Genomic DNA, 11,988 nt, shown 5'->3' on the forward strand with positions numbered 1-11,988 from the left:
TTACTGAAAAAATCAAAGAGGAAACCAAAAAATACCTAGAAACAAATGACAATGAAAACAAAATGATCCAAAACCTATGGAATGCAGCAAAAACAGTTCTAAGAGGGAAGTTTACAGCCATACAATCCTACCTCAAGAAGCAAGGAACATCCCAAATAAACAATCTAACCTTATACCTAAAGAAACTAGAGAAAAAAGAGCAAACAAAACCCAAAGTTAGTAGACGGAGAGAAATCATAAAGATTAGAGCAGAAATAAATGAAACAAAGAAAACAATAGCAAAAATCAATAAAACTAAAAGCTGGTTCTTTGAGAAGATAGATAAAATTGATAAACCTCTAGCAACTCATCAAGAAAAAGAGAGGACTCAATAAAATCAGAAATGAAGAAGTTACAATGGACACCACAGAAATGAAAAGCACCATAAGACACTACTACAAGCAACTATATGCCAATAAAATGGACCACCTGGATGAAATGGACAGATTCTTAGAAAGGTATAACCTTCCAAGACTGAATCAGGAAGAAATAGAAAATATGAACAGGCCAATCACAAGTAATTAAATTGAAACTGTGATTAAATATTTGATGAGACACTGAACAAATATGACAATAGAGATGGGCTCTTCATTTGTATCACTTTACATACTTTTTCTAACTCTACTCATTCATTATATCTTCTTTATGTTTCATGATTGCTTTTCATAGTATGGTCATTATAACAATATTAATTCTCCCAATCCAAGAGCACAGGATATCCTTCCATTTCTTTGTATTATCTTCAATTTCCTTCTTCAATGTTTTATAGTTTTCTGTCTTTTACCCCCTGTTAATTTGTTACTAGGTATTTTATTCTTTCTGATGAGATATTAAACTTTTTTTACCTTCTCTGATAGTTCATTATTAGTATACAGAATTGCAACAGATGTCTGAATATTTGTATTATGTCCTATAGCTTTGATGAATTCATTAATTTGTCCTAAGAGCTTTGAGGTGGACACTTTAGAGTTTTCTATATAAAGTCTCACCTTATCTGCAAATTCTGAAAGTTTTACCTCTTCCTTCCAATTTGGATGCCTTTCTTTTTCTTGTCTAATTGCTGTGGCTAGGACTTCCAAAACTATGTGAAATATAAATGGTGGGAGTGGGCATCCTTCTCTTGTTCCTGAATTTAGGGGAAAGGATTTCAGCTTTCCACCACTGATGAGTATGATGTTTGCTATGGGTTTGTCATAAGTAGCCTTTATTGAGATATATTCCGTCTATACCCACCTGGATAGGTTTTCATGATTGGATGCTCAATTTTGTGAAACAATTTTTCTGTCTATTGAGATGATCATGTGACTTTTATCCTTCCATTAATGTGGTGTACGTCATTGATTAATTTGCTCTGCCCTGGGACTGGGTGTATCTGCATCCCAAGTTCGAGTCTTTCCCTCAATTTTGGCTACCCCAGATCCACTTTGAACCTGTGGCATGGAGTTAACAGGACCAGAGCATTATCAAGTACATAAATGGGATCCTTCACAGGAAAGCCATCAACATTTGTTCCCAGTGAAAGGATGGCCCTGTCTGGTCATGTGTGAAGTTGGGGGGGGGGGGATGTTATGAGCAGGCCACTTGGTGTGGGGGTAGGGGGGGCAAGAGGGTGTCAGAATGGACACTGTTCTTTAAGTCCCAAAAGCTGTGTATGGAGTCAAAGAGGATCACTGTGACCAGACTTCTCATGCCTGGAACCAGTCAACCTAGCACTGTATCCCAAATCCCTGTCCATTACTGGGAGTTCACAAGCAGATGACACCCCTCTCTCCCCCTGAGTTTCCTCTCTGGAAGTGGTACATTTGTTGCATGATGACCACACTGGATTCTCCCACTGTTACCACCTCAAACTCCTCCAACCCCAGTGGCATCCTCACCAGCTGCATTCATAAGGCCTTTTCTCCACAGTGAACTCTCTGATGATAAATGAAGCTGCACCTTTGGATAAAAGCTTTACCACATTCTTTGCACCCATAATGCCTTTCTCCAGTGTGGACTTTCCTATGGGTGCTGAGGTTTTGTCTTTGGCTAAAAGATTTCCCACATTCACTGCACTCATAAGGCCTTTCTCCAGTATGAACTCTCTGATGGTTTTGGAGCACAGACCTAGCAGTAAAAGATTTCCCACATTCATTACACTCATAAGGCCTTTCCCCAGTGTGAACTCTCTGGTGTATAAGAAGGTGACATTTTTGGATAAATGATTTCCCACATTCACTGCACCCATAAGGTCTTTCTCCAGTATGAACTCTCTGATGATTTTGGAGGCCAGACCGAGCAGCAAAAGATTTCCCACATTCATAACACTCATAAGGCCTTTCTCCTGTGTGAACTCTCTGATGTATAAGAAGATGACATCTGTGGATAAAGGACTTCCCACATTCACTGCACTCATGAAGCCTTTCTCCAGTGTGTATTCTCTGATGTTGAATGAAGCTGCACCTTTGGATAAAAGATTTACCACATTCCTTGCATCCATAAGGCCTTTCTCCAGTATGAACTTTGTGATGATTTCGGAGGCCAGACATGGCAGTAAAAGATTTCCCACATTCATTACATTCATAAGGCCTTTCTCCAGTGTGAACTCTCTGGTGTATAAGAAGGTGACATCTATGGATAAAGGATTTCTCACATTCATTGCACTCATAAGGCCTTTCTCCAGTATGAACTCTCTGATGATTTTGGAGGCCAGACCGAGCAGTAAAAGATTTCCCACATTCATTACACTCATAAGGCCTTTCTCCAGTATGAACTCTCTGATGATTTTGGAGGCCAGACCGAGCAGCAAAAGATTTCCCACATTCATAACATTCATAAGGCCTTTCTCCTGTGTGAACTCTCTGGTGTATAAGAAGGTGACATCTATGGATAAAGGATTTCCCACATTCACTGCACACATAAGGCCTTTCTCCAGTATGAACTCTCTGATGATTTTGGAGGCCAGACCTAGCAGTAAAAGATTTCCCACATTCATTACACTCATAAGGCCTTTCTCCAGTGTGAACTCTCTGATGCGTAAGAAGCTGACATTTTTGGATAAAGGATTTCCCACATTCACTGCACACATAAGGTCTTTCTCCAGTATGAACTCTCTGATGATTTTGGAGGCCAGACCGAGCAGTAAAAGATTTCCCACATTCATAACACTCATAAGGCCTTTCTCCTGTGTGAACTCTCTGGTGTATAAGAAGGTGACATCTATGGATAAAGGTTTTCCTACATTCACTGCACTCATAAAGCCTTTCTCCAGTGTGAAGTCTCTGATGTTGAATAAAGCTGCATCTTTGGATAAAAGATTTACCACATTCTTTGCATTCATAAGGCCTTTCTCCAGTATGAACTCTCTGATGATTCTGGAGGCCAGACGGAGCAGTAAAAGTTTTCCCACATTCATTACATTCATAAGGCCTTTCTCCAGTGTGAACTCTCTGGTGTATAAGAAGGTGACATTTTTGGATAAAGGATTTCCCACATTCATTGCACTCATAAGGCCTTTCTCCAGTATGAACTCTCTGATGATTTTGGAGGCCAGATCGAGCAGTAAAAGATTTCCCACATTCATAACACTCATAAGGCCTTTCTCCTGTGTGAACTCTCTGGTGTATAAGAAGGTAACACCTATGCATAAAGGATTTCCCACAGTCATTGCACGCATAAGGCCTTTCTCCAGTATGAAGTCTCTTATGTTTAAGGAAACTGGACTTGTTGCAAAGAATTTTTCCACATTCACTGCATTCATAAGGCTTTTCTCCAGTAGGAACTGTGTGCCTCTTCAAAAATGCGGGTCTCCCCACATCATGTGGGAAGGGTTTCTCTCTAATGTGCTGCTTCTGGTGCTGTTGAAGGTTTGCAGTAAAATAGAATTTTTTCCCACATGCCCCACAAGTGTATGCTTTCTGTGCTCTATTTGTTCCTTGCTCTTCAGCCAAGTGTAAAATGTCTCTCAAGACTGGGATGCACATCTTACAGGGCTGAGCCTTCTCAGGAGATGAACCTGCCCTGGGGATCCTGATCTGTGACACTCCTTCCACACTTATGTTCTGTCCAGAAGGTGTCTCTTCATCCTTGACTTCATGCCAAGAATCTGAAAACAAAGAAGTGATGGTGAAATTCATGTTGATGTTGTTGGGTGGGAGTCACACCATCGCAATTGTATGTCTGATACATTAAAGAACGAATCTACAGGACTGTGTTCAGAAATGTAGTTAGGGAAAAACTGATGAAGAAGCTGCTCTGCATTATTAGGACTTAAGGTCACAGAATTGAGGAGGCTTCACCAAGTATAGGACACAAGGATTGGATGTGGCCCAAGGGTGAAAGGCATGTTCTACAATTCACTCATCTGTCAATGGGTTTACCAGGAGCAAATCTGCTGTGATACTGTACACAAGTGTATGTCCAGGCCCCAGAAAATCTGACTGAATCAGATAGCTGCAACTAAGACCTGGCACTAAATAAATAAATAAATATGTTTTTTTAAAAAAGTAAATGGATAGAGTAATACAGGCTAAAGCTAATGAAAAAAAGGTGGTAGTAACTATATTAACATCAGAGCAGATTTCAAGAAAGCAAAGTTATCAGAGACAAAGAATAAAGAGAATGACACAATGATAAAGTGGTCTATTCTCCAGGTTGCACAACAATCTAACATCTGTGCACCTAACAACAGAATCTCAAAATATGAAGCAAAACAAAACTACAAGTAGAAGATGAATCTGCTCTAATAGTTGGAGACTTCATTCAACACCCCTCTATCACAAACAGATCCAGCACACAGAAAATCCATAAGGACACTGTTGAATGGAGAAGCACCATCAACAATCAACTGGATATAATGGACACCTATATACTGCTAGGCTACCCCATCCAACAACAGCAGAATAGTCTTCTCAAGCTGACAAAGAACATTCATTATATAGACCTCAGCCAGAAAACACACCTTAACAAATTAGAAGAATAGAATACATACAATGTCTGTTCCCAGGCCAGTGGAATTAAACTAAAAGCTAATAACAGAAAGCTAGCTGGAAAACTGCAAAACACTGAGAAATTAAGCAATACACTTCCATGTAATACATGGGCTTAATAAAAAGTAGAAATTTTTAAATACTTTGAAAGAAACAAACACACCACTTGTCAAAATATGTGGATATAGTGAATCCAGTGTTTATATGAAAATTTACAGCACTGAATACGTATATTAGAAAAAAAAATCTAAAATCAATGATCTGTGTTTCCAAACCTTACAAATCCAGAATAGAAGAAAATTAGATCCAAAGGAAGAACTAATTTCAAAAATCAACAAAGCAAAGAAAAGTTGGTTCTTTAAAATGACCAATTAAATAAAAAACATTCTAGTCAAGCTAATAAAGAAAAAAAGGGATAGAGACCACAAATACCTAATATCAAGAATGAAACAGAAAATATCACTACAGATACCATGGGCAATAAAAAGATGAAATGGAATGAATTCCCTGAAAGACACAGACTACCAAAACCCACACAAGAAGAAATGGACAGGGACTTCCTAGGTGGTGCAGTGGTTAAGAATCCACCTGCCAATGCAGAGGACACAGGTTGGAGACCTGCTCCAGGAAGATCCCACATGCCATGGAGCAACTAAGCCCATGTGCCACAGCTATTGAGCCTGTGCTCTAGAGCCCATAAGCCACAACTATTGAGCCTGTGTGCCACAACAACTGAAGCCCTTGAGCCTAGAGCCTGTGCTCTGCAACAAGAGAAGCCACAGCAATGAGAAGCCCGTGCACCATAATGAAGAGTAGCCCCAGCTCATCACAACTAGAGAAAGGCTGTGTGCAGCAAAGAAGACCCAATGCAGCCAGTAAGTAAATAAGTAAATAAATAAATTTAAGAAAAGAAGAAATGGACAATGTATTTAAGAAATTGAATCAATAAGTAATAACCTTCCAAAACAGAATGCAACTGGCCAACTGGCTCAGATTTGTTCACTGGTCAATTCTAATGAACATATAAAGAAGATATTATACAATTTTCTACAATCTCTTTCAGAAAACAGAAACAGAGGGGATAGTTGCAAACTCATTTTATGATGGTAGCATTACTCTAATATGAAACCAAAGACATTACAAGAAAACCATAGACCAGGATATCTCATGAACGTAGGTGCAAAATCCTCACAAAACATTATGAAATTGATTCAAGAACTGTATCAAAAAAAAATCACATACCATTACCAAGTGGGATTGATACAACGTTTGCAAGGGTGGTTTCATATTTGAAAATCATTATAGGAAATTCCCTGGAATTCCAGTGGTTAGGACGTGGTGCTTTCACTGCCATAGGCCCAGGTTCGATTCCTGGTTGTGGAACTAAGATCCTGCAAGCCACACATAGCAGCCAAAAACAAAAAAGGAAAGAAAAGAAAAAGAAAAAGAAACAAAAGAAACAAAAGGAAAATTATTATAATCCATGTAACCAACAGGTTAAAAAACACACATGGGGACTTCCCTGGTCAACCAGTGGTTAAGAATCTGCCTGCCAATGCAAGGAATGCAGGTTCAATCCCAGGTTAGGGAATTAAGACCCCACATCCCGCAGGGCAACTAAGCCCACTCACTGCAACTACTGAGTGCATGTGCCACAACTAGAGAGAAGCCCACCCACCACAGCAAAGAGCCTGCATGCTACAAAGAAAGATCCTGCATGCCACAACTAAGCCCTGACCAGCCAAATAAATAATATCAAAAATAAACACACATGATCTCATCAATAGATAGCGAAAAATGATCAAAGTCCAAAACCCACTCATGATAAAAATCTCCATCTAGTAAATTCAAAATGGAGGAAAACATTAACTTGATAATCCAAATAAAATCCTATAAGTATCATCATACTTACTAGAGAAAAGACTACAAGCTTTACAACAAAGATAAAGAAGAAAGAAACAAGGACTTCCCTGGCAGTCCAGAGGTTAAGACTTTGCCTTCCAATGCAAGGAATGAGAATTAGATCCCTGGTCAGGGAGCTAAGATTGCACATGCCTGGGGACAAAAACCCAAAAAATATAAAACAGAAGCAATATGGTAACAAAGACGTTTAAAATGGGCGACATCAAAAAATTAAATAAAAAAAAAAGGCAAAAACGAGGTCCTATTGTATAGGACAGAGAACTGTATTCAACATCCTATGATAAACCATGAAAAAGAATATTTTTAAAATATTGAATGTATATATGTATAACAATTACTGCTGTACAGCAGTAATTAACACAACACTGAAAATCTACTATACTTCAATTTAGAAAATAAAAATAAATAAAATGTATAAAATAAAAAAAAAAGAGAGGCCACAATAGGCCATCTTACCACTCCTTTTTGCCTTTATAGTGGAAGTCATAACTAATGCAGTGAGATGAAAAGTGTCTATGAAAGATATACTCCTTAAAATACATTTTAGAAAAATAAATGAATGAGACCAAAAAACAAAAAAAGAAAGAAAGTATTAGAAAAGGAAAATCAGCATTTCTTCATTAGATTCCTATAGACTTAGGTTAGCAATGCAATACTTTTGAATTTCAGTACATTCACAGTATACCCCTTACAGTAATGTTTTTATAATGATATCACCTAATCTATTCTCTTTTGATATGGTGTTATTATACATAAGTCAAAACACTTTCCTATATACCAGCAATGAGTAAGTGAATTTGAAACTAAAAACACAATACCATGTACGTAAGTACATTCCCCGAAAAGAGAAAGAGAGAACAAAATACTTAGCTATAAGTCTACCAAGACATGTACAAGATCTATGTGTGGGAAACTATAAAACTCTAATGAAGAAATCAAGGGACTAAATAAATGGAAAGATATTTCACAGACGTAAATAGGAAGACCCACTATTGTAAAGGTGTCAGCATTTCTCAACTTCTGTTACAGATTCACTGAAATCAAAATCCAAGCAGGCTATTATGTGGATACAAACAAGTTGATCCTAAAGTTTATACAGAGAGGCAAAAGTCCCAGAATACTCAACATCATTCTGAAGAAGAATAAAGCTGGTGACTGACATTACTCAAATACAAGATTTAGTATCTATAGTAATCAAATGAGTGTGCTATTGTTGAAAGGAAAGAGAACCTGGTCAATGAACAGTATTGAGAGCCCAGAAATAGACCCATAGAAATACATTCAACTGACTTTTGACAGATAAGCAAGCACAATGCAATGGAGTAAAAGGAAGCCTTTTAATGAATGGTACTGGAACAACCAAATATCACATGACAAAAAATGAATATAGACATAAACCTTACACCCATCACAAAAAAAAAAAAAAACTCAAAATGGATCACTGACCTAAATGTTAAATACAAAAGATCTTAAAAATCAGTAAGAGGGCTTCCCTGGGGGCCCAATGGGTAAGAATATGCCTGCCAATGCAGGGGACATGGGTTTCAGCCGAGGTCTGGGGGGATCCCACATGCTGGGGAGCAATGAAGCCCAAGCACCACAGCTACTGAGCCAGCACTCTAGAGCCCATGAACCACAAATATTGAACCCATGTACCACAACTACTGGAGCCCACATGCTGAGAGCCAGCTCTCTGCAACTAGAGAAAGCCCATGTGCAGCAATGAAGACCCAATGCAGCCAATAAATTAATAAAAAAAAAACCTCAGTAAAAAAAGAAGCCAAATACAAAATGAGCAAAACACCTTAACAGACAATTCATTAAAAGAAGATATACAGATGACAATTTACCATATACAAAGATGGAAGCAAATGCAAATTAAATTCCAAAGAAGATGCCATCATATAGCTATAAGAATGGCCCAAATCCAGACACTGACAACACCAAAGGCTGGTAAGGGTGTGGAGCAACAGGATTTTCATTCCTGGCTGGCCGGAATGCTTAGCAGTACACCCACTTTCAAAGACAGTATGGGAGTTTTCTACAAAACTAAGCATACTCTTACATCATCCAGCAACTGTACTCCTTCATATGTATACAAAGGAGTTGAAAACTTACACTGACACAAAAACCTTCACACAGGTGTTTATAGCAGCTTTAATCATAACTGCCAAAACGTGGGAGCAATCAAGACGTCCTTCAGTAGATGAATGGATAAAGTGATCTAGAGAACAGGAACATTATTTAGAGCTAAACTGGAATGAGCTATCAAGTCATAAGAAGACACACAGAAAACAAAACGCATGTTCCTAAGAAGCCAAGATGGAAAGGCTACATACAGTAGGATTCCAACTACATGATGTTCGCGAAAATGGAATCCACGCACCACAATGAAGAGTAGCCCCTGCTTGTCACAACTAGAGAAAGCCAGCATGCAGCAATGAAGATGCAACCCAGCCAAAAAATAAAAAATAAAATAAAATGGATAACCAACAAGAACCTACTACATATCACAGAGAACACTGCTGAATATTATGTACCAACCTAAATGGGAAAAGAAATTGAAAAAGTATTGATATATGTGTATGTATAACTGACCCACTTTGCTGCACACCTGTAACTAACATAACATTGTTAATCAACTATACTCCAATATAAAATAAAAGTTAAAAAAAGAAAGAAACCATGCTATATTGGTGAATACATATCATTATATATTTACCAAAGCCCATGGAATGTATAACGCCATAATGAACCCCAACATAAAATTCAGATTTTGAGGGATAATGATGTGTCAACATAGTATTATTAATATTAACATTTGGTTGGGGGATTGTTGAAAAAGTGCACTCCCTCTCAAAAATCCAAAAACATCTTCAAGAAATAGAAAAAACTCACCCTAAATTTCATATGGACTCTCAAGAGATTCTATATAGCCAAAGCAATTGTGAAAAACAAAAAAGATGATGGACTCACACCACATGATTTTAAACTTTACTACAAAGCTACAGCAAGAAGAATAGCATGCTACTGACATACATGCAGATATACACTCCAAAGAAATAGAACAGACACTAGAGAGTCAAAAAATACACTCTCATATATATGATCCAATGATTTTTGACAAGAGGGCCATTGCCAAGCAATAAAGACAGTCTTTACAACGAATGGTGCTGGGAAAACAGGATATCCACATGCACAAGAATGAAGTTAGATCCTTACCTAACACTTATACTAAAAGTCAACCAAATTACATCAAAGGCCAAAATGTAACAGCTAAAACTACAAAATCCTTGGGAATTCCCTGGCGGTCCAGTGGTTAGGATGCCGAGCTTCCACTGCAGGGGGTGAGGGTTGGATCCCTGATCAGGGAACAAAGATCCCACATGGCACGGGGGGGGGCCAGGTTGGGGGGCTGGGGGGGTTGGGGATGGGGGGGGCACACAAAAAAAATTAAAAAAAAAAAACCTACAAAATTCTTAGAAAACACAAAGGAGAAAAGCTTCAAAATGTTGCATTCAGCCATAATTTCTTGAATATGACAACAAAGGCACAAGCAACAGAAGAAAAAAAGTAGAAAAACAAGACCCCATAACAATGAACTATTACAGTTGCAAACTTTAACTTACACAATGTTGTGACAACTATACTTCAGTACACCCAGGGAGAAAAGGGAACATCTTCTGTACATCAAACAAAACAGTAGAAGGGCAGCCAAAGACTGGGAGAAAGTATTTCTAAATCAAATATACAACAGGGAATGAATATCCAGAATATATGGATAAAGATTAGAACTCAACAACAACCAAAATATCAACTCAATTAAAAAATGGAAAAATGATTTGAATAGATATTTTTCAAACATACCCAAATGGCCAATAAGGACACCATTAGCAAAATGCAATTAAAATGGTAAAGATATACCACTTCACACCCGTTAGGACAGCTATCATGAAAAGAACAGAAAATAACAGATAGTGGTGTGGACTTAGAGAAATGAGAAAATTGGAAAAGGGTCTTGCAAGAACAGCTCATAGTCTGCTTTAGTAGTAGGCATGTCAGTGACAACAAAAAGAAACGTCAGGTACAGAAATGGAGCAAAACTTGGGTACTATGGATCTGGACCTTCACCTGGCCAAAGAGAGGGCAAGTTAGGAGAGATCTACCAGGCTGATTGCAACACTACTGAACCTGAATCCTCACCTGCAAGACTTTGGGGCTACTGCTGTTCGGCACTAAGGAGTAGGGATGCACTCTGCCTAGCCATAGTAACCACAACACACAACCAAGCAATTGAAGAAGAAAGCACTGCCCAGGGTCCAGATGTGAGGATAGAGCTGCCCTTGGGGAAAAGGAGAAAAGCAAAGCCTAGCTCAGAGGTTGAGGGTGGGTGTGAGGGCCTTACCCAGCATGCATACAAGTGCAAAGTTCTCCAGCATGACATCAAGGTACAGGTGTATCTGAACCTCATCAAGAAGACACCATTCCTTCCAGGAGAAGTACACGGCCACATCCTCAAAGGTCACACTGCCCTGGTATAACAGAAACAAATAAAACCATGAACAGTCTCACCCCTGAAAATCCACAATCCATCTTCCCACACATTTCCCCTACTCCGGAACCTGACAGAGTCTGCTGAGACCTCGGTAAGAAAAATCTCCCTCCTCAGAACTGAACCTCCCATTGCCTCCAGAATAAATAGGCAGTCGTTTCAAGTCTAACTCCAGCTCTTCCCTGTTTACTTCCATCGGAAAAGAAGACCTGCACTTTTACCTAAACAGGCTCAGCCTCACCTCAAAACACTGCCACAGGGACTTCTCTGGTGGTCCAGTGGTTAAGACTCCAAGTTTCCACCGCGGGGGGGTACAGGTTTGATCCCTGGTGGGGGAAATAAGGATCCTGCATGCCTCATAGTGGGGGCCAAAAAAAAAAAAACAACCCAAACTACTGCCACATCCTGGTACGAGTTCCAGGAATAACCTTTCACATCTCCTTCCATCGGTTATGGTAAATTACAACCCCCTCCAGAGAACCTGGCCTGCACTCAGGACCCTGAACG

The 11,988-nt window shown here is 38.9% G+C and overlaps 1 protein-coding gene across 2 annotated transcripts; it reads right to left on the reverse strand.

The window, feature by feature from the left end:
- Positions 1 to 1,568: 1,568 nt before the first annotated feature.
- On the reverse strand, positions 1,569 to 11,782 carry LOC130842935 (zinc finger protein 850-like). Of its 2 annotated transcripts, XM_057719512.1 has the most exons (3): positions 11,335 to 11,782; positions 6,249 to 6,397; positions 1,569 to 4,123 (listed from the first exon to the last, which is right to left on the reverse strand). In XM_057719512.1, the coding sequence occupies exons 1-3, from the start codon at positions 11,343 to 11,345 to the stop codon at positions 1,926 to 1,928; spliced, it is 2,358 nt and encodes a 785-aa protein (XP_057575495.1). In that variant the 5' UTR covers positions 11,346 to 11,782; the 3' UTR covers positions 1,569 to 1,925. The 2 variants fall into 2 exon arrangements, with proteins under 2 accessions (XP_057575495.1, XP_057575496.1); XM_057719513.1 differs by lacking the exon at positions 6,249 to 6,397.
- Positions 11,783 to 11,988: the final 206 nt, after the last annotated feature.

This window comes from Hippopotamus amphibius, unplaced genomic scaffold, assembly GCF_030028045.1.
Source record: "Hippopotamus amphibius kiboko isolate mHipAmp2 unplaced genomic scaffold, mHipAmp2.hap2 H_1, whole genome shotgun sequence".
Lineage (NCBI taxonomy): Eukaryota > Metazoa > Chordata > Mammalia > Artiodactyla > Hippopotamidae > Hippopotamus > Hippopotamus amphibius.

Excerpts from the sequence above, each read along its gene's own strand:
- LOC130842935 (XM_057719512.1), bottom strand. Across the intron at positions 4,124-6,248 it reads ATCAATCCCACTTGGTAATG|ATTCTTGGCATGAAGTCAAG; the intron begins GTATGTGATTTT and ends CTTTGTTTTCAG.